Source organism: Babylonia areolata, chromosome 21 (genome assembly GCF_041734735.1).
Source record: "Babylonia areolata isolate BAREFJ2019XMU chromosome 21, ASM4173473v1, whole genome shotgun sequence".
NCBI lineage: Eukaryota > Metazoa > Mollusca > Gastropoda > Neogastropoda > Buccinidae > Babylonia > Babylonia areolata.
This window is the reverse complement of record NC_134896.1, coordinates 44121972-44149315: the sequence shown is the minus strand read 5'-3', so window position 1 is coordinate 44149315 and position 27344 is coordinate 44121972. Positions and strand designations below refer to the sequence as shown.

Here is a 27344-nt window from a genome sequence, read left to right as displayed (position 1 = left end):
CTGCTTAAAGCAGCTACTTTTGTGGATAGGGTGGTGAAGGTCTCCCCTCACAAAGGACTGAACTGCTTGAAGGGGGTCATCAGATGTCCTGAGTTAAGAGGAGTGTCTGAGGCAGAGATTAAGAGCGAGCTGTCCTCTCAGGGAGTGACAGATGTTTACAGGGTGACAGTAAGGAAGGGGTCGGACAGAGTCCCAACCAACACATTCTTCCTCACCTTCTGCTGCCCGAATGTCCCCAAGTACATACGAGTTGGATACCTGCAGGTGAACATAAGTCTGTACGTGCCGTCCCCTCTACGGTGTTTCAAGTGCCAGAAATTCAGACATGTGCGGGACCGCTGCATGGAGGAAGAGGCGTGTGGCACCTCTTCAAAGGCGGCACACCAGGGCATCAGTCCGGCCTGTTGTGTGAACTGCAGAGGTGGCCACCCATCTTCATCTAAAGATTGCCCCACCTGGAAAAAAGAAAAACAGAAGGTGAAGACGGAGAAGAAAATATCATTCTTTGAGGCCCGTAAGTTAGTGGAGGCTACATTGCCTAAGGCAGGACTGTCATACGCTTCGCTGGGATTGAGACTCGGCAAGAGACTCTCCCAGGCCCGGAGCTCATGATTTCTCCTGATAGGGACCGTGGCAATGCGTATTTAGACGTGGATCGCGGAGGCGACGCTCGTCCCATTAAAACAGTCATGAAGGGGACCGGGGGGAAAGGGGCATGAGCGTCGCCTCCCAAGGTGTCCCAGCGGGAGGCAGGAATAAGGGGGAGTGGCAAGTCCTCTCTTAGTGGTGGGGGCTCGCAGCTAGGCACAAACTCTCAAGTGGAGGCCGTGCCTGGCCATTACCCTGGTCCCCACGCTGAGACGGCCCTCAGGGGCTCCATTGCTGTTTCCCCTCCTCCCTCCACTGCCGACCCCCCTCCCCCACCTCCATCTGTGTGGGAGGAAGTTTTGGTTCCGGAGGGGGACCTCTACTTTGCCCACCCCGGGCCAAGCCACCCCAGTCTCCCCATGGAAGGGGATTCGGGGCACGTGGCCACCTGCTTTGCAGGTCTTCAACTATTTGGCCGGTCTCCCCTGCTGGGGGAGCCCCGCGCATCTCAGGTGTTTCCCGGCAGTCGGCACGCCGGTCTTCTAGCGGGACTGACACCCAAGTCGGACCTGACCTCCCTCTGACTTGGCCAGGTTTTTCCCTTCATGGAGGTCAAGGCGCCAGTGACCCTTCAGGATGGCACCCAGCAAGGGATGGACTGGGAGCAAGAGTGGGAGCCTCTGTCTTCGGAGGAAGACGAACAAGCGGATGAGCACTCTTCATGGCTGTTCGCTCACTTCTTTCCGCATGCTTTTGAGTTCAGCAATGCCAGCAGCTTGACCTTTGCCTCACCCGTGACTGAATTCCAGACACATTGCGAGTGGCATGCTAGCGAGGTATCTAGGTCTTCTTTGTTTCTACTAAGTGCTGCCAGTGGGATGCCAATTTTATTGCCATTTCAATTCAGTGTTGTTCCCTATTGATGTTTTTCATGGAGTTTTCATTATGTGATTCATGAAGGTGCACATGTGCTCTGTGAGTGAGAAAAGTGTTTGTTTTGGTAAAAGGCTCCGTTGTTTATGTGTACAGCGTGTTCTTTGTGATATGTGTGAGACAATAGATAACACGATGGAACCATCACTTGAACACATGTTCACGCTGCACTGTGAGAGATTGGACTCATATGTGGGGAACATGTGAAAAGACAGCATAAAGATTAAAAAAATGTAACTTAAGAATGTGTGAGAAATATGCTTTGGAACTGTTTGTGCATCATGGCATTGACATTAATGCAGACATCAAAGGACAACACCCATGCAGTTGCTTTCTGTATCAAATGTTTTGCGAGACTGACGGCACTAAAACGAGCCAAGAGTGTTGTTTCTGATTCTACAACAACAAACACTCGTGCACAGACAGATATACATGCAACACAGATATTGTGGTCTGATTTCGGTGGCACTCTCACAGTTGATCAGTGTCCAGTGTGCCATTATTTCGACAAAAAGAGCTGTGGCTGTCCCCCAAAACCAGGCCACAACAGACTGTGACGGACTTTGACAGCAGCATGACAGAACCTTTCACTTCAACACCCATCAAATCCAAAACCATCGATACACAGACATCTCCACAAAAAGACATTGACTTTGACCGCAGTATGACAGGACCATCGACTGCAACACATATCAAGAAGTTCAAATCCATGGACACACAGACATCTCCACAAACAACCAAAACGCCACCAAACAAACAGAGCACTGCCACAAACAAACAGAGCACTGCCACAAACAACCAAACTGAAACGCCGCCACAAACAGATACCCTGCCACTGAAAAACAAAGCACTGACAACAAAGACACCTCCAGAAGTGACAAAACCTCACTGCAACATGTGTGGAAGATCCCCATACAGACAAACACCACGGAAAAGGCTTACACCACTAGAGCACATAGACACACCACTCACAAGAACAGAAGACCATTTTCTCACTAAGCTGGTCAAAACAAAGGCAAACGTTTCAACAGACAAAAAAACGTTAAAATGCAAAACTGGGGGTCCAGCCCTTGTTTACAAACAAGTCCCACAGCCATGCAAAACATCTGGGCTTGCTGGCTCTCCCTTGGGAAAAAAAAGATCAAAGATTCTGCAGCATCTGCAGATGGACTTTTCTGGCAATAGTACAGATGACTCGGTATTACAACACAGCTCAGAAATCAAAACAAAGACACAAGAGGCCAGACAAAAGATATTGAAAGCTGGTGGGTATGGACAAGCTTCAGTGTCCAGCAAACAAGGTTCTGCTATGAGAACCTAACTGAACATGACTTGGTCACAATACAGGACACAAAAGAAAATTTTGAAAGAATGTGGAGTACACTTTGAAAGTGAAAACAAAGAAAGGAAGGAACAAGCTGAAGCTACATGTGCAGACATACACTCAGAAACAGTGAAATTAGTTTTTGACAATGAAGATGACAAACGTAGGGAAGAAAAGTTCACACCAGTCGGAACTGTCAGGAATGTTCATAAAAAAGAAGGGAAGTTAACTTGGCATGACTCTACAATTCCGTCTGATGAAGTTTGGGTGAAAATAGGTGGGGATCATGTGGGTGGCTCGTTTAAACTAACATTGCAGATTGTAAACATCAACAATCCTAATTCCAAACTCAACACATGCCTGTTGATGATATGTAACTGTAAAGACAGCTTTGAAAACCTGCAACGTCTTCTTAAGCCGTTCAATGATCAGATTAAACAACTAGCAAACATGTCATGGAATTCAAAGAAAATACGCCTGTTTTTCTGCGGTGATTACGACTTGTTGATGAAAATCTATGGCATCTCTGGTGCTCAAGGGACTCATCCCTGTCTTTTCTGCATGGCATCTAAGTCACAAATACAAGTTTCACCACATTTCAATGAAGGCAATATCACAAAGCGTAGCCTCAAGCAGATCAGGAGAGACAACTATAAGTACAGACATGCAAAGAATAAGCAAAAGAAACTTGTCAAGCTGTTCAACAATGCTGTTAGACGTCCCATGATACATATAGAAACAGATCATGTTGCTCCCCCATACCTACACATACTTCTTGGGATCACAAAGAAACATCATGATTTGTTAGAAGAGGAATGTCACGCACAAGACAAATATCATAGAATCACTGTCTAAAACTGACAGACCAACACCAGAGGAAGGGACTTTGTTCACTGATTATGTGCAGCAGCTAAAGGACATTGAACAACAAGAAGAGGAGATGAGATACCTAGAAACACAGCATATTTGGAATGAACCAAATGAAAAAACAACCTTGGCATATTTTCAAACACAGCAGGAACAGCTTGAAGAAAGAATACACAAAAAGGAAGACGAAATAGAAGAGCACAAATCAAAGCTGAATTTGCCACACCTGTCGGGCCCTGTTACCAAACACTTGGACACTGTACTTCGTGAGCATAACATCTGCAAATAGGCCTATCATGGCAGATCATTCATTGGTAACCATTGTCACAAATACATGCAACCAGACACAATTGCCAGCCTCTGTGACAGTGTTGTCAACAAAACAAGTGAGCTTGTGGAAGACAATCACATTAGAGTCAGGGCTAGGGCAGTCAGTCTGAGGTTCAAAACACTCAACACACTTTACTCCAACATACATACCCTCATATCACACTCACGACCAATGACAAAAGACAGCATTGAGACACTGGACAGAGACATTCGACAATACATGGACTACTACCGGAAAGAATTTCCCCAGAAGAAAGTTACACCAAAACAACATTTGCTGGAACAACACTGCGTCCCATTTATTGGAAAGTATGGTTTGGGGCTGGCTGTTCACGGAGAGCAGGGCTGTGAAGAAGTGCGCTCTGTGGTGAACAGACTGATCAGAAGAGCGTGGGGGATGAGAGACAAAACAGAAAAACTAAAACTTATAATGACAGAACGGTTAGCAATTGTATCTCCAGAACTTCAAGGAGCACTTCCCATGGTGACTTCCAAGACAAAAAAAACATAGAAAGATTTTGGCATACCAATCCTACTCTCCGTCTCCTCACCATCCTCTTTCACCCATTTGTATTGTGCCTAAACTGTGTGGAATACCAGTGACTCTAAGTTCAACAATTGTTCTACTGTTTTTTTAAAAACTTCTTTTGATCTTTCACACGTTCCCCATATTCATCATTGATGTGTTCCTGCGCTCTGCCATATTCGTTCTGCATGAATCCATTGAACAGACAGCAACAACAGATTTTCACTGCACTGACGTTTGTCTCCATAGCAAAAGTAAGGTAAACCTTTCTAAAGTTTGATTTATTGCATTGTGCTGTGTATGCATGCGCAAAGTGCATGATGTTGGTTTTTAGGTGAACAAAAATATTTTGTGTCCATAGCGGAAAGTTAAAAAATCATGTTTTCTAGCATGAAGGTGTGAAGTCCTGCCTATAGATATATTGTTTCTCTCTCTTTCACTCCAAAGCGTGCTCTACTTGTAAATTATGTTGGTATTGTGTTTGATGTTGAAAGAAAGGTTGATTTACTGGCTTTCATGCGCATGATAGCACAACATATGTCTTTCTTAAACTGACTGGCAGTGTTTTAAATCATCACCACATATTGTAAAGTGAGCCGCGTGTACTGCCAGGCAGCTGTGTTTACATCATAGCTGGCGCACAGTGAAAGGCACGTGTTAAGCGCGGTCAAGTAAAGGGGATAACGCGGCCTTCACTCGTCCGCCGTACCGCACGGTGGTCTGCCTGTCGGCACTGGGAATGAGGTCACCGAAAGTACACGGATTCACTTCGCCCCATCCCTTGCTACTGAAAGAGCATTGTGAACAGCCGTGTCTTTGCCCCCATCCCAGGGTGACAGATTGAGCCTGCGCCTCCCTAGGGACCAGCCTGAACCAAACTCAGACTCACTCCATGCAGCAGGGATTTGGTCCCCAGAGGAGCGCCTATGCCACATCAATGTTCTGGAACTGGGGGCAGTTCACAGGGCTCTACTGCACTTCACAGGGGAGGCCACTGGCAAGACCACCCACTTGTACATGGACAACACGATGGTTACATGTTATGTGAACAAAGGAGGGGGGGAGCGCATTCGGCAGACCTCTCCCTGCGGACCGAGGCTCTCTCTATTGGTGCTACAGCAAGGGCATTGCACTTTCAGTGAGACACCTAGCAGGAAAACCTAACATCTTGGCAGATGCACTCTGCAGGTCCAAGAGTGTCATCCACACAGAGTGGACCCTGGACAAGGACACCCTTCAGGGGGTGTGGGAGCAGTGGTCTCGGCCAATGTTGGACCTCTTTGCCACAAAGTTCAACAAGAGACTCCCCACTTATGTCTCTCTGGTCGCCGACCCAGAAGCGTGGGCAGTGGATGCTCTCTCTTTAGACTGGAGCGGTCTGATTGCCTATGCGTTTCCTCCCTTTCCAATTCTGTCCAAGGTGATCCGGAAAGCCAGATTGGAACGCCCGCAGCTGATTATCATTGCGCGGAAATGGCCAGCTCAGCCCCGGTATCCAGACCTCCCGTCCCTGACACACGTTCCACCTCTGGAACTTGAAACCAAACCTCATCTGCTGAGGCAGCCTCGTTTGGGGATCCCTCATTCCAGACCTCAGCTGCACTACCTGCACGCGTGGCTGCTGTGCGGTTGGAACTGTCAGCACCACCATTGAAGTCTTCGACCCCTCAGTCGGCCTCTGTGTCGGCGGCGCTTACCGAGGGTGGCGCCTCCTCTGACCTCCTCTCCATTGTCTCCAAAGCAAGGAGGGCGGGGACTGAGATTTTGTATGACTTTCGCTGGAAGAAATGGTTGTGGTGGTGTACGGCTCAGGACGTTCCCCCTATTAACCCTACGAGCATGCAGCTGGCTAACTTTCTGGCTCACTGCTCCTCAGTTCTCAACCTGTCTGCTAGTTCTGTGCGAAGGTACAGGTCTGCCATCTGTACCACCATCAGACAGCTAGGTGGTCCATCCTTTGAAGCGGATTTCCTGCTTAGAGAGGTGGCTAGGGGTGCCTCTCTGAAGGAAGCTAGAAACCCTAGGAGAGTGCCCCTGTAGGACTTGTTCCTGGTGCTTGATTTCATTTGAAAGCAACCCTTCAAGCCTTTGGGTACTATTCCTTTCGACTTACTCACCCTCAAGACCACTTTCCTTCTGTTGCTGGCCATGGGCCATCATAGAAGCGAGATACATGGTCTTAGTGGAATGCCACAAGATCTGGCCTTCCACAGAGATCACCCATCACCCTCCGTTTCCTTCCAGAGTTTTTGGCTAAGAACCAAGACCCAGAGGTCCCTTCCCCCTCTCTGAGGGTCAGACCTTTGTCTGATATTCTTGCCCAAGACGATGAGGATAGGCTTATCTGCCCTGTTCGGTGTCTCAAATACTATTGGGATAGGTCTCGCCACAGGCGTTCTTCTCAGAGACGTCTTCTCATCTCCCTCATTGAGATTTACAAGAAAGACATCGCTGCAGGCACCATTTCCCACTGGGTTTCCCAAGTCATTCTTACAGCCTACTCTCATGCCCACAGTGATATCAGCTGTCTTAATCCCCAGAGCACACGAAGTGCTGGCCATAGCCACTCAGTGCCACTGCAGCATGTCTTGGAGGCAGCCTTCTGGCGGTCTGAGAATTCCTTCATCAACTTCTACCTCAGGGATTTCCATATGACCAGGGCTGACGGTTCCAAGGGGATTTCCTTTGTCGTGGCTAACACTGCCGTCTCGGTTACAAAGGCTCCCCATGTGAACCAGTAGGCGTTGCCCTTCTCCATTTGCTTTAAATTCTGCATCAGTTTGACATGGCACAGTATATGACACCAAAAGGAAGAGTTTGTATTATACTTCATGTTTGGTGATACATATACTTACCATGTCAAACTTGAATGCCCGCCCGTCTGTCCCCGCATCTCATGGGGCATTTTCTTGATGGCCACAGAATGATTCAGCGCTTGTAGCTTTTAGAGGCATTTGATTGACTAAGAGCAGACTGGGCAAGACAGGTCATCTTTTCACCGTTAGCCCTGCGAAATTTGGCCAAACAGAGCAAACCGATAGGCCTAGTTTGCATCAGTTTGACATGGAGTATAATACAAACTCCTCCTTTTGAGTAGATGCCATTCATCTCTGATTCATGTTATCAATAAAACATGGATTTCTTGTGAAAAAGTATTCAATTGTCTTCCATTTGGTATATAATGTGAGTAGTTTGCTTTTTGGTGAGTGTCTGATTTTGAGTCTTGAATGACACCAGTGTGGTTATTTTAGCAAAACTCAACATTTTCTGCGAACTGGTAAAAGTTAAGAGAAAGAGAGAGAGACTGTGTGTGTAAAAGTGCATGTTTTTGTATTCTTTTAAGTGCAACTGGGTTTGAGTGAGTGAGAGAGAGAGAGAGAGACTATGTGTCAGGTCAGTGTCTACACAGTGTATGTGTTTTCAACAACGGTGAAAGTGATAACTGCAGCCATGTCGATCAATGTTTTACCACATCAGCTGACTACGTCCAGCTCTGGGGAGACTGTGAGTCCTCGTGATGGGTTCTTATGTTTGTGTTTTCTGTTTAGAAACTAATGCAATTGTACATGTAAAATTGCATGCAAAGGAAACTTCAATCTTTCTTCTAATAAAGGAATAACAAACAAAAAAAACCCACAAAAACACAACATTCTGTATCAAATTTCATCACAATCTTTTCTCAAAGTACCCCACTGAAAATGTCACGATCTGCCCCAGCATGGGGCAGCTTGCTACAAGGATAGGGCCAAGTAGTGACACAACTATATTTCCTGTGGGGCAGGTGGCAACAAGACACAAGTTTCTACTAGATTTTAGACGATAAGAACTATTTAGACTTGTAGTTTGGGGCTTAAAAGGTAAAGTCAGTTCAAGTTAACCCAGAGAAAGAAGCAAAATTATAATCTCTCTCTCTGTCACACACACACACACACACACACACATGCACACACACACACACACACTATTTTTGGCTGCTAAATAGTCACATTTTTATTATCTGCTGGAAAGTTGTAACCTTGCAAATCATTCAAAGTTTGCTTTTGCACGGTAATAATTTTCAAAATGATCACCACAAAATACATATTGTGTTGATATCTTTGTTCAGAAAAGTGTTACACTGGGTATGAATGGTTGACTGGCTGATTGCTGACATGGGCTTGGCTGACTGGGTAACTGCTAGCTCAGGCATGGTTGATTGGCTGCCAATTGGCTCAGGCATGGTTGAATGGCTGACTGTTGGCTCAGTCATGTTTGAATGGCTGACTGTTGGCTCAGGCATGGTGGCATGGTTGAATGGCTGACTGTTTGCTCAGACATGGTTGAATGGCTGACTATTGGCTCAGGCATGGTTGAATGGCAGACTGTTGGCTCAGGCATGGTTGATTGGTTGATCTGGATTGGATTCATTCCAACAATCTTGAATGCAGCAGTGAATTCAATGAGACCTGAGGCATGCTGGAACAAGTGCAGAAGAAGATCTTCAACATCAGCAAACTAAACAAAGATACACTTCCCATTTTGGCAAGGCATCCCTCTGACATTTCTTCAAAGTTCAATGAGAATTGAACAAGGAATAACTACCATTCACTGCCTAGAATACCGTGACTGAAGAATCTTTGATAATCAAAGTTGCTGTGTGATTCTGCTGGAATGTCTGTTTTACTGCAGCATCAAGACTGACTGCTGCCTCTGAAAACTGGTGTTTGGTCAACAGACCGACCTTTGCATCAGTTCTTTTCAGTTGGAACCTGGCATTGAACTAATCACTTCATTCAGAATGTTCAGTATCAAAAGGTATCCTTGTTGATTTGGAGGGTAGCTCTTGCTAACAATTGTACAAGTCTCCAAACCCTCCCGAAACCTGGAGGGGGTCAGGCTGGTGTTCTCTTGACCCACTCCCGGGAGGGTCACTACCTTGTCGTGGTCGGGAGGCTTATTGGCCAGTGATCGAGCGAGCTATGTCGGTGGGGGCATCAGTGCTTCTTGGGGTTTTGCTGCTCTGGTCCCAGGTCTTAATTGACAGCCTACATAGCCATCGTAGCTGTTCGGGCTGAATAAGTGGTGGTTTTTGTACTGATGCCCCTGATAGGGCTTCCCATGCCGAACAGGTCGTGAGTGAGGCCCAAACTAAACGTGACCCACTGTCTCTTTCGCTATTCTCTATTCTTCTTTTTACTGCCTCTTTTCTGTCCTCAGCTCCCCATCAAGCCTTCTTTTCCACATTCTTTTTTTCTCTGCGGCCTTCTTTAGGCCCGCCGTGTTTGCCATGCGGCGCGACCTGTGATGGAGGGGAATGAGATCCTGGGGATTGAGAGAGCACGCTGCTCTCAACACATCCCTTTGGCTCGGACCTCTCCTAAGACAGGCAGCACACACTGGCCCGTGTGTGTCAATCGGCTACCCCTTCGTGGGGCTGGGTCAAGACTGGCAGTTTAGTAGCTAGCGAAGATAACCCCCGTAGTGCTCGGTTCTCTGTCCCCGGGAGCTGGGCATGATCAGGGGGGAACACGTTGGAGCTAGACTGTTGGTCATATATCCCTCCCGAAACCTGGAAGGGGTCAAGCTGGTGTTCCCTTGACCCTGGCCCCTAAGTTGGACCCCATGGTGGGTGGGTAAGGGAGGGATGAATTTACATTTTTTTCAACATGACTTCCAAAAAATCACACACCCCTAACTCTGGAAAAAGACGACGACAAGGAACGGACGACTCAGACAACGATTCGGAGGTTGTTGAGACCTCTGGATTTTGGCCATCATGGCTTGAGATGGAGGGCGCTGATGACGACAAGCCGTTGTCGGCTCTCAGCCCCTTCGCTATCCAGAAGGGCTTTCAGTGTCTGGCAGGATCGCTGAAATCCATCAAGAGGCTGAGGAGCGGAGCATTTTTAGTTCAGACGGAGTCCAGAAGGCAGACACAGCTCCTTCTCAAGGCGACCACTTTCGTGGATAGGGCGGTGAAGGTTTCCCCTCACAAAGGTCTCAACTGTTCAAAGGGGGTCATCAGATGCCCGGAGGTGTGTCTGAGGCTGAAATCAAGAGCGAGCTGTCCTCTCAGGGAGTGACCGACGTGTACAGGGTGATGGTGAGGAAGGGGTCGGACAGAGTCCCGACCAACACTTTCTTCCTCACCTTCTGCTGCCCGGATGTCCCCAAGGACATTCGGGTCGGATACCTGATAGTTAGTGTAAGCCTGTATGTGCCGTCCCCTCTGAGATGTTTTAAATGCCAGAAATTTGGACACGTGAGAGACTGATGCAAGGAGGAAGAGGCGTGTGGCACCTGTTCAAAGGCGGCGCACCAGGGCGATTGCGTCAGTGCAGCCCGGTGTGCGAACTGCGGAGGTGGCCACCCGTCCTCATCGAAAGACTGCCCCGCCTGGAATAAAGAAAAACAAATCCAGAAGGTCAAGACAGAAAAGAAGATATCCTTCTTTGAGGCAAAGAAACAGGTGGAGGCCGCGTCGCCTAAGGCGTCGTACGCCTCTGTCGTCAGACCCAGGACGGTGGACGTCACGGTCCAGACGACGTCCACAGGGACGCAGACGGACGATTTACCACCTCGTCGGAACCGTTGGCCTTGGGTGGAGGCGCCGTGTCCACCCCTTCCCATCCTGTGCGGCAGTCCTCAGGGGCTGCTGGGCAGGAGCGGAAAACCTCGGGTGGAGGCACGTTGTCCGCCTCCCACCCCACCCCACCCCCCGGCACCCCTCGCCCCGCCTCTCGTCTGCCTGGCCCTCGGGCTGGCGGAAGTGGCCGGAAACCCCCTGTACCTCCAAAATTCAAGGAGGTGAGGGTTGCGGCCTCGGCGGGATCGGGAGGGGCCGAGGTCGTGGATATTCCAACTCGGTCGGAATCCGAAAAAGTAATCTCTAAAAATAAATACTCCATCCTGAGCCACCGCAAGCAGAGGAGCAGGGGGTAGCGATGGAATAGGCTGCTGCTTTATTTTTTTACCTTTTTAATGGCAGTGATCCACTGGAACATCCGGGGGTTCTACGCCAATTTTCAGGAACTCCAGCTGCTTTGTCGTGCTTTGAAACCTTCAGTGCTGGCGCTGCAGGAGACTCTGCAAAGAGATGGCAAGGTTTTATCTCTCTCTGGTTTTAACTCCGTTTTTAAACCCGCTCAACTGAAGCAAGAGGGATTGACGGGAGGTGTCGCTCTTTTTATTCGCAAGTCCCTTTTATACAGTACAGTTCTTTTAAGCACCCCTTTACAGGCGGTGGCAGTGAGAGTCACGCTTGAGAAAACCATCACTGTCTGCTCTCTCTACCTTCCTCCTTCTGTCCGCGTTCTGAGGCAGGACCTCATGAACCTGGTCGACCAGCTCCCACGTCCGTTTTTACTGTTGGGCGACTTCAATGGACACTCCCCGCTCTGGGGAAGTGAGACGACATAAGCCCGAGGTCTTCTCTTGGAAAACCTTCTCTCTGACATGGACTTGTGCTGTCTTAACGACAAGTCTCCCACTTACCTGCATCTGTCCTCTGGAAAGCTCTCGTGTTTAGATCTGTCGGTCTGCGATCCATCGTTGGTCCTGGACTACGAGTGGAAAGTGCATGACGATCTGCACGGGAGTGACCACTTTCCTGTCGTCCTCCGCCCCACAGATGGAGAAGGTGACTCTCTGCCTGACCGCCTGTACTACGACAAAGCAGACTGGAGTTTTTTTACCACCAAGATAAGAGCGGAGCTGCAGGAAGAAACAGTATTGAAAAGCAAGGACCCTGCTGACGCTCTGACTCGGATCGTTTTAGATTGCGCCAAAGCAGCAGTCCCATCGTCTACCTCCAAGCCTCAGGTCCCTAGAACGCCCTGGTTCAACGCGGAATGTCGGGAGGCCCGCAAGTCTCGGAAGAGAGCGCAGCGACGCGTCTTTCGGAGACCGGAGACCGATAGCGTTCGAACCCATCAACAGCTGAGGGCGAAAGCCAGGTATGTTTTTAAAAAGAGCCAGAGGAAGTCATGGAGAGATTTCTGCTCTTCCTTAACCTCCAACACACCCAAGAAGAAAGTGTGGAGGGTTTTAAAAAGAATTAAGGGCAAAAACGTATGCCCAACCTTTCACCATCTTAAACTTTCAGACGCTCTGGTCACAGAGAAGAAAGCAGTTGCCAATTTGCTTGCCTCCACAATAGAACAGAACTCGAGATCTGCTAACAAATCTGCTCGGTTTCTTAAAACCAAAAACCTGTCAGAAAAAACACCATGTAACTTCTCTTCCGACAACACAGAGAATTACAACCTTCCTTTCACAATGAACGAACTTAAATCTGCCCTTCAGACCTGTACAGATTCCTGTCCAGGAATGGACGAGGTCCATTACAAACTCCTAAAGCACCTTCCCCAAACCTGTCTGGACACCCTGCTTAAAGTTTATAACCACATCTGGGTCACAGGCTTCTTTCCACCCTCCTGGCGGAAAGCCCTCATAATCCCGCTGCCGAAACCGGGAAAAGACCCCTCGAACCCCTCCAACTACCGCCCAATTGCACTGACCAGCTGCATCTGCAAACTGATGGAGAAGATGGTCAACGGTAGACTGATGTGGAAACTAGAGACCGACGGCCTTCTGGCGAAAGAACAGTGCGGTTTCCGCAAGCATCGCTCTACCGTTGACCATCTGGTTCGTCTGGAAACCACTGTAAGAAATGCTTTCGTCAACAAACAACATGTGGTGGCCATATTTTTTGACTTGGAGAAAGCTTACGATACCACGTGGAAGTTTGGTATTCTCTCGGACTTGCACAAGCTCGGCTTCCGAGGACACCTGCCTCAGTTCATCCACAATTTTTTACAAGACAGACAATTCCAGGTGAGAGTCGGCACCACCCTGTCCAACATTCACGAGCAGGAGCTGGGTGTCCCACAAGGGAGCATCCTGTCGCCGGCTCTTTTCAGCATCAAAATTAATGACATCGTTCAATCCGTTCAGAAAGGATCGGACAGCTCGCTGTTCGTGGATGATTTTGCCTTATATGCAACTGGCAGCACGTACGCCAGCATCCAGCGACGGCTTCAGCTCTGCGTCAACAAGATCCAGTGTTGGGCAGAGGAGAATGGCTTCACATTTTCGTCCTCCAAAACTGAATGCATCCATTTTCATAATTTTCGCCAGTTCTATCCGGACCCTGAAATCCGTCTGGGAACATCCACCATCCCGGTGGTCAAGGAAGCCAGATTTTTAGGGGTCGTCTTTGATCAGAAGCTGAACTTCCTCAGCCATATTAAACAGCTGAAAGTATCTTGCCAAAAAGCCCTGAACATCATCCGAGTTGTGGCACACACGAACTGGGGTGCTGATAAGAGAACTCTCTTGCACCTCTACAGAGCCCTGGTCCGGTCCAAACTGGATTATGGAAGTGTGGTTTACGGCTCGGCCAGACTGTCCTATCTGAAACTGTTGGACCCTGTACACCACCAAGGGCTCCGTCTCAGCTTAGGTGCTTTCCGCACCACCCCTGTGCACAGCCTGTACGCAGAGGCGGGGGAACCGCCTCTCTCCAACCGCAGATTGAAGCTGACCCTGAATTATTATTTGAAATTGTTTTCGGAACCTACAAACCCTGCTTACGACGCTGTATTCAACAACCCTTTCGATAAGAAATTTACAGACAACCCAAACTGCATACCTCCTCTAGGACTCCCCATTCAGCCGCACTTGGAAAATGCCGATCTGGATGTCGGTGGCATCTCAGATTTCTCTAAGTTCCCTGACAGCCCCCCGTGGACCTTTACAACACCTGAGGTCCGATTCGATCTGGCCTCATACCGAAAAGACACCACCAGTTCTCTGGCCTACAGAACTTACTTTTCGGAACTGTGCCACCAATTCCCCACTTTTCAAAGCATCTTCACTGACGGTTCCAAGTCAGAGGACGGAGTCGCCGCATCTGCGTTCTGTCCCGCCTTTCCTGACCGGCCCTCAACGGAACACATCCTGTCTGACAGCTCGGTGTACACTGCGGAACTGACCCCACTGGTTCTGGGGTTAAACATGGTTCTCTCTTCAAAACAGAAGAGATTCATGATCTTTTCCGACTCCTTGTCAGCCCTGGAGGCGATCGCCTGCAGGAATATCACTCATCCCAAACTCTCGCAACGAAGAAAGGATACGAGGTTGTGTTGGCCTGGGTTCCCGGACATGTTGGCATTCGTGGTAACGAAAGGGCGGACCTGCTGGCCAGGAACGCTGTAAAGAAAGAATTATCCAGATCCTTGGTACCCTATACAGACATGAAGCGGAAGGTGAACACTTACGTTAAGGATCTTTGGCAAGAGGAGTGGAACACCCAGACGGACAACAAGCTCTTCCAGATCCGTCCGGACCTAAAAGAGACCCTCCCTTCGGGGGTGAAGAACAGAAAGGAGGAGTCTGTGCTGTGCAGACTGCGTACGGGGCACACTTTTTTTACTCATTCTTACTTGTTGAAGGGGGAGGAGGCCCCTCGATGCATTCCCTGTGATGAGCCTCTCACCGTGAAACACGTGCTCCTTGACTGTTGGGATCTGCATGACGTTAGACGCAGACATTACACGGCGGTTTCTTTGAAGACTTTGTTTTGTGATGTCCCTCCGTGGGCGCTGATGGACTTCTTAAAAGAAGTGAACATTTTTAACCAGATTTGAAGGTTTTAAACTATGGAAGTTTTTTTAACTTTGGAGTGGAAAGTTTGAAGTGGTGACTCGTTTTAATTGGTTGTTTTTTTATCCTTGTAGTAGTTATTGACGCGGCGATAGCCTTGAGATGGCCTTATTAGTCGGCGAGGCTCTGAGCACCATAATTTCATTTCATTTCAAGTCTCCAAACAAAAGAATGAAGTCCAAGTCAGCTGTCTCTCCCAAGGTGATGTCCTTGAAAGCCGTATAAGCTGACACTGCAGCAGCCATTGCTAATACACTGCCTGCCTTGAGTTCTCTGAGTGAAAATATTATCACCTTGATGGAAAGATGCAAAAAGAACAGGTCTTCTCTGTGACAATTTTGCTGACAAACCTGTGGAATATGTGAGATGTGTCTTGCAGATGGGCGTTGCTCTAAAAACTGGGGCATTCCACTTCCTTGCTTTTTGGGCAAAAAATTGCTGTTTTCCTGGTGTGTCAGGTATAATTCTGCATTTCTCCCTACGTCCATTTTGTCTTTCCTTGCTGGAGAAGAAAGCCAGATCCTATGAGACATCAGACAGGCACTGGGGACATTGAGCCAGAGGACACTGCTAACCCTGCAGTGGATCCCAACGCACTGTGGAGTCAGTGGAAATGAGGGGGCTGACAGGCTTTCAAAGGTGGGTAGCAAAATGGAACAGACTGTCCATCCTACCTCCTGTAGAGAAGCACAAGCAATCCTGAAGAGCCAGTTCAGAGAGCAGTGGAGAAACAAACACAAAGTTGGATTGGAGGAGGATGCTCTCTGGACATTAAACAGAGCACAGCAAGTCGTCCTTTTCCTTTCCCACCGCTTCAGATTGAGACTGTCCCTTACCGATGAATGCCCATGTGGCATGGGTTGGCAGACACCAGAGCATTTGCTACAGTTCTGCCCAACGTTTGGTGCACTGAGGAAGAAAACCTGGTCTTGTGTGGTAGAACTCCATGAGCTCTGGGGAGCACCTACTGCACTGCAGAGGATGGCAGACATTGCACTGCAAACTGGATTGACCATCTGACAGCATGACCTGGGGAACGCAGAAGAAGAAGAGACAGTTTGTCATGATGTACTCCGCTGATATGTTGCGACTTGCCCCAAACCAATTACTTTCAAAGAAGCATAAAATAAAATTACATTTGGTGTCATATACTGTACCATGTCAAACTGATGCAAACTAGGCCTATGGTTTGCTCTGTTTGGCCAAATTTCGCGCGGCTAACGGTGAAAAGACGCCCCTCTTAGTCTGGCCCGCTCTTAGCCAATCAAACGCCTCTAACAGCTATAAGCGCTGAATCATTCCTTTGGCCAAGGCTCTCCACGAAAATTACAACTGGCATTTTTCAGCTGAATTAATGATGTCACACTCTTCCTGAAACATTGACAAATGTAAAACTGCATTATAACCAATGTATGCAAGAAAATAAAACAGTTATTGAAGATACAAAAGAAGTTTTGAGAAGAACGTTTGTTATCAAAAGTTAGCAGTATTCCCTGATGGACCTTTTCCTCAAGTTTGTCTTTCTTTCCAAAATAGTGCCATAGGTAGCATGTGTTAATCAAAATCTAAGATAATAATAATAATGGTATTTATACAGCACTGAATCTTGTGCAGAGACAAATCAAAGGGCTTTTACACCAGTCATTCACACACATGCATAACTCTAAAACTGTAGAAACTAAAGACAAGGAAGAGGCAGGTAAGGGAGGCTATTTTGGGAAGAGGTGGGTTTTAAGGCCAGACTTGAAAGAGCTGAGTGTGGAGACTTGACGATGCGAAAGAGGAAGTTCATTCCAATTGCAAGGTCCAGAGACCAAGAAAGAATGGCGGCCAACAGTCGAGTGTTTGAATCTGGTTGAATCTGGGTATACATAAACAGAGTGGATTCGAAGCCGATCGTAGTGAGCGAGATGGAGTGTAGAGGTGAAGGCAGCCGCAGAGATAGGAAGGGGCAGTTTTGTGAATACATCTATAACATAGAGTGCTGATCTTGTACTTTATTCGGTGTGAGACAGGGAGCCAGTGGAGATGTTGCAAAAGAGGAGTGATGTGCTCAGATCTTTTCTTTCTGAGGACGAGTCAGGCAGCAGAGTTTTGTATGCACTGAAGGGACTGAATGGATGAAGCAGGCAAACCAGACAATAGAGAGTTACAGCAGTCAAGGCGAGAGAGAATGAGAGAAACGACAAGTCTAGATGTTGCGTCAGTGGACAGATATTTCCGGACGGCACTGATGCGCTGCAGTTGACAGTAGCAGGACTGACATGTCTGATAAATTTTTGCATGGACAGTGTATTGTCAAGGACAACACCGAGGTTCCTGACTGACCTGGAAAGAGGGATGGATGTACTGCCAAGTTTGATTGTGTCTATTGTGATGGAAGATGATTGTGTCAATTGTGATGGAAGACAGTTTTTGTTTAGTTCCTATGATCATTGCTTCAGTTTTGTTTGCGTTCAATTGTAACTTATTTAGAGTCATCCAGTTTTGAATGTTCAGGAAGCAGTTGGATGTTTCTTGCAAGAACGACAACAATTTTTCAGGAGTATCACTCTTCTGGAGTTGAGTGTCATCAGCATAAGAATGATGACTGATATTATGGCGGTTGATAATTTCAGCGAGAGGAGCAGTGTACAGTGTGAAGAGCACTGGGCCTAAAACAGATCCCTGTGGGACTTCATGTTCGATTTTAACAGGTTCAGATTGGAAATGATCAACAATGACAGACTGGAATTGATCAGTGAGATAAGATTTGAACCAGTTTAGAACAGTGCCGTTGATACCAAATGTAAAATGAAGACGGGAAAGAAGGATTGAATAGTCTATCGTGTCAAAGGCGGCTGACAAGTCGAGAAGAGTGAGTAGGGAAATTTTTCCTGAATCGGACGCTATCAGTAGATTGTTCAGAATGTGGAGGAGAGTGGTTTCGGTGCTGTGGTCAGCGTGAGAGGCAGACTGAAATGGGTGAATGAGATTGTTGAAGCAAAGGTGGTTGTTGAGCTGCTTGAGGACTGCTTTTTCAAGGAGTTTGAACATGAATGGAAGATTAGAAACTGGTCGATAATTTTTCAAAATGTTTGTGTCAAGGTTGGGTTTCTTCAGAAGAGGCCAGACGATTGCAGTTTTGAAAGTGGATGGAAACGTTCCATTGAGAAGGGATGAGTTGACAATATTGGTGATTGTGGGGAGAAGCTGTGAGACATACTGGGAAAAGACCGAGGCTGGTATAGGATCGAGCTCACATGATTTTATTGTCATTTTTGTTTCAGTCAATAGATTAAAGGAATGGAGAGGAGTGCTACTGAATTGAGGATCAGTATGAGCAGGTTGGAAAGACATTTGGTCTAAGATGGTACGAATGTTTTGGACTTTGTCGAAAAAGAAAGAGGAGAAGACATTGGGGAGTTCAGATAAAGTGTAGGCAGAAGGAAGAGGATTCTTTTTTGCAGTTCCAAGAAGATTTGACATGACAGAGTAAAGAGATTTGGAGGATGTGGCATTGAGAACTTAAGAAGAAAAGAATTTGTCTTTGCTGATGAGATCATATGTTTGACTTTATTTATTTGTTTTCGGAATATTTGATTGTGGCCTCCCGAAACCTGGAGGGGGTCAGGCTGGTGTTCTCCTGACCCACTCCCGGGAGGGTCACTACCTTGTCGTGGTCGGGCGAGCTATGTCGGCGGGGGCATCAGTGCTTCTTGGGGTTTGGTGCTCTGGTCCCAGGTCTTAATTGACAGCCTACATAGCCATCGTAGCTGTTAGGGCTGAGTAAGTGGTGGTTTTGTACTGATGCCCCTGATAGGGCTTCCCATGCCGAACAGGTCGTGAGTGAGGCCCAAACTAAACGTGACCCACTGTCCCTTTCGCTATTCTTTGTTCTTCTTTTTACCGCCTCTTTTCTGTCCTCAGCTCCCCATCAAGCCTTCTTTTCCACATTCTTTTTTTCTCTGCAGCCTTCTTTAGGCCCGCCGTGTTTGCCGTGCGGCGCGACCTGTGATGGAGGGGAATGAGATCCTGGGGATTGAGAGAGCACGCTGCTCTCAACACATCCCTTTGGCTCAGACCTCTCCTAAGACAGGCAGCACACATTGGCCCGTGTGTGTCAATCGGCTACCCCTTCGTGGGGCTGGGTCAAGACTGGCAGTTTAGTGGCTGACGAAGGTAACCCCCGTAGTGCTCGGCTCTCTGTCCCCGGGAGCTGGGCATGATCGGGGGGGAGCACGTTGGAGCTGGGCTGCTGGTTGTATATCCCTCCCGAAACCTGGAAGGGGTCAAGCTGGTGTTCCCTTGACCCTGGCCCCTAAGTTGGACCCCATGGTGGGTGGGTAAGGGAGGGATGAATTCACATTTTTCTTTCAACATGAATCCTAAACAAATACACCCCCCCAAACTCGGAAAAAGACGACGACAGGGAACGGACGACTCAGACTCTGAGTCGGAGGTCGTTGAGACCTCTGGTTTTTGGCCATCGTGGCTAGTGATGGAGGGCGCTGATGACGACAAGCCCTTGTCGGCTCTCAGCCCCTTCGCTGTCCAGAAGGGCTTTCAGTGTCTGGCAGGATCGCTCAGATCCATCAAGAGGCTGAGGAGCGGAGCGTTTTTAGTACAGACAGAATCCAAAAGACAGACACAGCTCCTTCTCAAGGCGACCACTTTCGTGGATAGGGCAGTGAAGATTTCCCCTCACAAAGGTCTCAACTGCTCAAAGGGAGTCATCAGATGCCCGGAGTTGAAAGGTGTGTCTGAGGCTGAGATCAAGAGCGAACTGTCCTCTCAGGGAGTGACCGATGTGTACAGGGTGACGGTGAGGAAGGGGTCGGACAGAGTCCCGACCAACACTTTCTTCCTCACCTTCTGCTGCCCAGATGTCCCCAAGGACCGTCCCCTCTGAGATGCTTTAAGTGTCAGAAATTCGGACACGTGAGAGACAGATGTAAGGAGGAAGAGGCGTGTGGCACCTGTTCGAAGGCGGCGCACCAGGGCGATTGCGTCAGTGCAGCCCGGTGTGTGAACTGCGGAGGTGGCCACCCGTCCTCATCGAAGGACTGCCCCGCCTGGAAGAAAGAAAAACAAATCCAGAAAGTCAAGACAGAACAGAAAATTTCCTTCTTTGAGGCAAGGAAACAGGTGGAGGCCGCGTCGCCTAAGGCGTCGTATGCCTCTGTCGTCAGATCCAAGGGGACGGTGGACGTCGCGGTCCAGACGACGTCCACAGGAACGCAGACGGACGACTTAACTGCCTCGTCGGAACCGTTGGCCTTGGGTGGAGGCGCTGTGTCCACCCCTTCCCATCCTGCGCGGCAGTCCTCAGGGGCTGCTGGGCGGGAGAGAAAAGCCTCGGGCGGAGGCACGTTGTCCGCCTCCCGCCCCACCCCACCCCCCGGCCCCCCTCGCCCCGCCTCTCGTCTGCCTGGCCCTCGGGCTGGCGGAAGTGGCCAGAAGCCCCCCTTACCTCCAAAACTCAAGGAGGGGAGGGTTGCGGCCACGGCGGGATCGGGAGGGGCCGAGGTGGTGGATATTCCGACCCGGTCGGAATCCGAAAAATTTATGTCAAAAAACAAATACTCCATCCTGGCGGACCTTGAGCCACCGCAAGTGGAGGAGCAGGGGGTAGCGATGGAATAGGCTGCTGCTTTTTTTTTTTTTAAAAACCTTTTTAATGGCAGTGATCCACTGGAATATCCGGGGATTCTATGCCAACTTCCAGGAACTCCAGCTGCTTTGTCGTGCTTTGAAACCTTCAGTGCTGGCACTGCAGGAGACTCTGCAAAGAGATGGCAAGGTATTATCTCTCTCTGGTTTTAACTCCGTTTTCAAACCCGCTCAACCGAAGCAAGAGGGGTTGACGGGAGGTGTCGCTCTTTTTATTCGAAAGTCCCTTTTATACAGTACAGTTCTTTTAAGCACCCCTTTACAGGCGGTGGCAGTCAGAGTCACGCTCGAGAAAACCATCACTGTCTGCTCTCTCTACCTTCCCCCTTCCGTCCGTGTTCTGAGGCAGGACCTCATGAACCTGGTCGACCAGCTCCCACGTCCGTTTTTACTGTTGGGCGACTTCAACGGACACTCCCCGCTCTGGGGAAGTGAGATGACATCAGCCCGAGGTCTTCTCTTAGAAAACCTTCTCTCTGACATGGACTTGTGCTGTCTTAACGACAAGTCTCCCACTTACCTGCATCTGTCCTCTGGAAAGCTCTCGTGTTTAGATCTGTCGGTCTGCGATCCATCGTTGGTCCTGGACTACGAGTGGAAAGTGCACGACGATCTGCACGGGAGTGACCATTTTCCTGTCGTCCTCCGCCCCACAGATGGAGAAGGTGACTCTCTGCCTGACCGCCTGTACTACGACAAAGCAGACTGGAGTTTTTTTACCACCAAGATAAGAGCGGAGCTGCAGGAAGAAACAGTATTGAAAAGCAAGGACCCTGCTGACGCTCTGACTCGGATCGTTTTAGATTGCGCCAAAGCAGCAGTCCCATCGTCTACCTCCAAGCCTCAGGTCCCTAGAACACCCTGGTTCAACGCGGAATGTCGGGAGGCCCGCAAGTCTCGGAAGAGAGCGCAGCGACGCGTCTTTCGGAGACCGGAGTCCGATAGCGTTCGAACCCATCAACAGCTGAGGGCGAAAGCCAGGTATGTTTTTAAAAAGAGCCAGAGGAAGTCTTGGAGAGATTTCTGCTCTTCCTTAACCTCCAACACACCCAAGAAGAAAGTGTGGAGGGTTTTAAAAAGAATTAAAGGCAAAAACGCATGCCCGACCTTCCACCATCTTAAACTTTCAGACGCTCTGGTCACAGAGAAGAAAGCAGTTGCCAATTTGCTTGCCTCCACAATAGAACAGAACTCGAGATCTGCTAACAAATCTGCTCGCTTTCTTAAAACCAAAAACCTGTCAGAAAAAACACCATGTAACTTCTTTTCCGACAACACAGAGAATTACAACCTTCCTTTCACAATGAACGAACTTAAATCTGCCCTTCAGACCTGTACGGATTCCTGTCCAGGAATGAACGAAGTCCATTATAAACTCCTAAAGCACCTTCCCCAAACCTGTCTGGACACCCTGCTTAAAGTTTATAACCACATCTGGGTCACAGGCTTCTTTCCACCCTCCTGGCGGAAAGCCCTCATAATCCCGCTGCCGAAACCGGGAAAAGACCCCTCGAACCCCTCCAACTACCGCCCAATTGCACTGACCAGCTGCGTCTGCAAACTGATGGAGAAGATGGTCAACGGTAGACTGATGTGGAAACTAGAGACCGACGGCCTTCTGGCGAAGGAACAGTGCGGTTTCCGCAAGCATCGCTCTACCGTTGACCATCTGGTTCATCTGGAAACCACGATAAGAAATGCTTTCGTCAACAAACAACATGTGGTGGCCATATTTTTTGACCTGGAGAAAGCTTACGATACCACGTGGAAATTTGGTATTCTTTCCGACTTGCACAAGCTCGGCTTCCGAGGACACCTGCCTCAGTTTATCCACAATTTTTTACAAGACAGACAATTCCAGGTGAGAGTCGGCACCACCCTGTCCGACATTCACGAGCAGGAGCTGGGTGTCCCGCAGGGGAGCATCCTGTCGCCGGCTCTGTTCAGCATCAAAATTAATGACATCATTCAATCCGTTCAGAAAGGATCGGACAGCTCGCTGTTCGTGGATGATTTTGCCTTATATGCAACCGGCAGCACGGCGACGGCTTCAGCTCTGCGTCAACAAAATCCAGTGTTGGGCAGAGGAGAATGGCTTCACATTTTCGTCCTCCAAACTGAATGCATCCACTTTCATAATTTTCGCCAATTCTATCAGGACCCTGAAATCCGTCTGGGAACATCCACCATCCCGGCGGTCAAGGAAGCCAGATTTCTAGGGGTCGTCTTCGATCAGAAGCTGAATTTTCTCAGCCACATTAAACAGCTGAAAATATCTTGCCTAAAAGCCCTGAACATCATCCGAGTTGTGGCACACACGAACTGGGGTGCTGATAAGAGGACTCTCTTGCACCTCTACAGAGCCCTGGTCCGGTCCAAACTGGATTATGAAAGTGTTGTATACGGCTCGGCCAGACCGTCCTACCTGAAACTGTTGGACCCTGTACACCACCAAGGGCTCCGTCTCAGCTTAGGTGCTTTCCGCACCACCCCTGTGCACAGCCTGTACGCAGAGGCGGGGGAACCGCCTCTCTCCAACCGCAGATTGAAGCTGACCCTGAATTATTATTTGAAATTGTTTTCGGAACCTACAAACCCTGCTTACGACGCTGTATTCAACAACCCTTTCGATAAGAAATTTACAGACAACCCAAACTGCATACCTCCTCTCGGACTCCGCATTCAGCCGCACTTGGAAAATGCCGATCTGGATGTCGGTGGCATCTCAGATTTCTCTAAGTTCCCTGACAGCCCCCCGTGGACCTTTACAACACCTGAGGTCCGATTTCGATCTGGCCTCGTACCGTAAGGACACCCACCAGTTCTCTGGCCTACAGAACCTACTTTTCGGAACTGTGCCACAAATTCCCCACCTTTCAAGGCATCTTCACTGACGGTTCCAAGTCAGAGGACGGAGTTCGCCGCATCTGCGTTCTGTCCCGCCTTTCCTGACCGGCCCTCAACGAGAACACATCCTGTCTGACAGCTCGGTATACACCGCGGAACTGACCGCACTGGTCCTGGGGTTAAAAATGGTTCTCTCTTCCAAACAGAAGAGATTCATGATCTTTCCGACTCCTTATCAGCCCTGGAGGCGATCGCCTGCAGGAATATCACTCATCCCAAACTGCTGGAATTTTATGAAACTTTTACTCTCGCAACGAAGAAAGGATACGAGGTTGTGTGGCCTGGGTTCCCGGACATGTTGGGCATTCGTGGTAACGAAAGGGCGGACCTGCTGGCCAGGAACGCTGTAAAGAAAGAATTGTCCAGATCCTTGGTACCCTATACAGACATGAAGCGGAAGGTCAATACTTACGTTAAGATCTTTGGCAAGAGAAGTGGAAGACCCAGACGGACAACAAGCTCTTCCAGATCCGTCCGGACTTGGGGGAGACCTCCCTTCGGGGGTGAAGAACAGAAAGGAGGAATCTGTGCTGTGCAGACTGCGTACGGGGCACACTTTTTTTACTCATTCTTACTTGTTGAAGGGGGAGGAGGCCCCTCGATGCGTTCCCTGTGACGAGCCCTCTCACCGTGAAACATGTGCTCCTTGACTGTTGGGATCTGCATGACGTTAGACGCAGACATTACACGGCGGGTTTTCTTTGAAGACTTTGTTTCGTGATGTCCCTCCGTGGGCGCTGATGGACTTCTTAAAAGAAGTGAACCTTTTTAACCAGATTTGAAGGTTTTAAACTATGGAAGTTTTTTTTTTAAACTTTGGAGTGGAAAGTTTGAAGTGGTGGGCCCGTTTTAAAAATTGGGTTGGGTTTTTTTTTGCCTTGAATAGGGAATTGACGCGGGGAAAACCTTAGAAGGCCTTAGTGGGCCCGGGGAGGGCCTAAAAACACCAAATTTTTATTTTTATTTTCCCAACCCCTGATGGGGGAAGGGTTCTTTCCCCCCTCCCGCCAAAAAAATGTGGAAAAGGGGAAAAAAACCCCCAACCCCCCAGAATGACGCCTCCTTGGGAAACTGAAAATGCCTGAGCAGTGGAAAAAGGAACCACGGCCCGGCGGGGCAGCCTTTTCCCCAAGCCCCCCTAAATTAAAACTTGGGGCAGGAAAAGTGTGCTTTTCTCAACAAAAACTTTGGGGGCCTTTTTTTTGGAAAATTCGGGAACCAAGTGGTTTTGGGTAATTTTTTCCGAGCTGGACAAACTGCTTTTGAGGCAGGGCCCAGGAATAAATTTTTTAGGAAATTCCCCGGTTTAAATCCCAACCCAAAACCCTTCCAACCTGAGGCTGGGAAAAAGAAGGGGGATTTTGGGGTGGGTTTTTCAGTCAAAAAATGGCCCCCGTTGGGGAAAGGGGGTGGAAAGGCTGTTTCTGGGTTTTCCAACAACCCCGCCGGGGCCATTATCTTCTAACAAAAAAGTGTTTGGGCCAAAATGGGTTCCCAAAAAAATTTTGCCCCCAAAACCCGAATTAAAATTCAAAATTTTTCGCCAATTTATGGGAACCCTTTTAAAACCGTTTAAAAAAACAACCCCCCCGGGTTTTAAAAGGAAAAACCCAAATTTTTTATCTCTTAAAGAACCAATTTTTAGAATTTAAAAGCAAGTTAAAATATCCCCCTTTTTAAAAAGGAAATTATCCATTTAAACCAAATTGGTAAAACCCCAATTTCCCCCCTTTGGCCCCAAAAAGGAAAATAAAAGGGTTTTAAAAGGTTTTGGCCCAAAGGGGGCCAACCTGAAAAGGTTGGGCCCCCTTTTTTCCCAAAGGGGGCCCCTTAGGTCTTGCACCAGGAAGCCCGAAGAGGGGGGAACCGCCTCCCCAAAAGCAGGGGAAAAACGACCCGAAATTAATTTTTTTGAAATTTTTATAAAATGTAACCCGTTAAAAAAAATTTTTATAAGGGAAAATTTTAGACAACCCAAAAGAAATCCCCTTGGGTTTAAATGAAAAGCCGATTTGGGAAACTGGTTTTTCTTAATAAATAAACCCCCCAAAACCCATCCATTGATTGGCCCACCAAAACAACCAAACTGTAAAAGAATTTTTTTCCCGGAAATGGTGCCACAAATTCCCCATTTTAAGGGGATCCAGGGGGTTCCAACCCGAGGACTGCCCCACTGGTTTTCCCGGGCCTTTTTACCCGGGCCCCCCGGAAACTTCCCCCACTGGGATAAGGAACCCACCCGCAATTTTTGGTCCCGGGGTTTAAAAATTTTTTTAAAAGTATTGTTTATAAACTATTTGATCAATAAATCCATCAATTTTATTTATGGAAATTTCCATGGATAAGGATGTGTACACCAAATCATACTCTTTAAAATGAGTATGTCAAACTGATGCAAATTGGGCTTATTGGTTTGCTCTGTTTCGCCAAAATTCATGGCTAACTCAGTAATGAGACATCCCACTCTAAGCCCGCTATCTGCTAGCCAATCAAACACCATTTCCAGCTGGAATTGATAACTGTCCAATGGCCACCACTCACTGAGATAAGTAGATTATCGAGTTGCTCTGTCTTTGCCAACCTGGTGTGCAATTGAAATGTTGATTTCTTGCATGCTGGTTGTTTTGTGCAGCTTTCTGGGACATTTTTGTCTCAGAATTTAAGTCATTGACATCATTTGTGTCAGTTCTTGGTGTTTGATTTGATGTTTTGTTTCTCGCACAGTCTCATCTTGCTTCACTTTCTCTTTCCAGGTTCTGATCACTAGGCCTTGCAGCCTAGGGGTTAAGCCATTGGAGTCAGTGGGTTTTATTTGTTAAACCCATTTTCTGTTTCCATTTAGTCAAAGTTATTGGAATCAGAGTCTTTTAATTTGATCCATTTTGGTTTTCCTGAATTCCATAAAAAGCATTGAATGAAAGTTTTTAAAGGTACAGCACTTTGCTTTCATCGTAAGACCTTTGAATCAAAGGTTTTTCATGTGTTGCACTTTGCATTCCTATTGAAGGCATTGGTATACATTCCTATTCAAGGCATTGAAATTAAAGTTTGTAAACATTTACACTTAACATTTCTTTTGAAGTTCAAAGGCACTAGGAAAAATTTTGAAATGTTACTTTTTTGCTGTTTCATTTCAGCCATTGAGGCGAGAAGTAATGACTGCATCCGGCTGCTGGTGAAGAAGGGGGCGGTGATCAACCATAGGGTGTACACTGGCAACACACCGCTACACCTGGCAGCCAGCATGGGCAACACGGTGGTTACTGCCTATCTGCTGCAGCAGGGGGCGATGCAGAACCTCCGCTGTCATGAGGGTCTAACTCCACTTTTTATGGCTGTGCAGAGGGGGAGCATTGACACTGTCCGCATCTTGCTGAACCGCCTGCACGAGGTGGACAACTGTATGTGTTCTCTTCACTTTTCTTTCTTTGGTTTCGTTTTAGTTACTTTTTTTTTTTAATATATGTTGTTATTATTTATTGAGTTTTTGACTCACTTGTGTAAACGGTGTGAGTTTATGTAATATCCTGGTGTTTGGTTGTCTGTGTGTGTGTGTGTCTGTCTGTATGTATA

The 27344-nt window shown here is 48.0% G+C and overlaps 1 protein-coding gene across 1 annotated transcript in view; it reads left to right on the top strand.

Moving 5' to 3' along the window:
* LOC143296629 (uncharacterized) overlaps positions 1 to 27344 on the top strand; it is a 141329-nt gene that overhangs the window by 63357 nt on the left and 50628 nt on the right. The window contains exons 5-8 of the mRNA XM_076608659.1: positions 265 to 421; positions 1048 to 1125; positions 2037 to 2183; positions 26909 to 27172. Of these exons, the coding sequence (XP_076464774.1) occupies positions 265 to 421; positions 1048 to 1125; positions 2037 to 2183; positions 26909 to 27172 (646 nt within the window). The remainder of the gene's footprint in view (positions 1 to 264; positions 422 to 1047; positions 1126 to 2036; positions 2184 to 26908; positions 27173 to 27344) is intronic.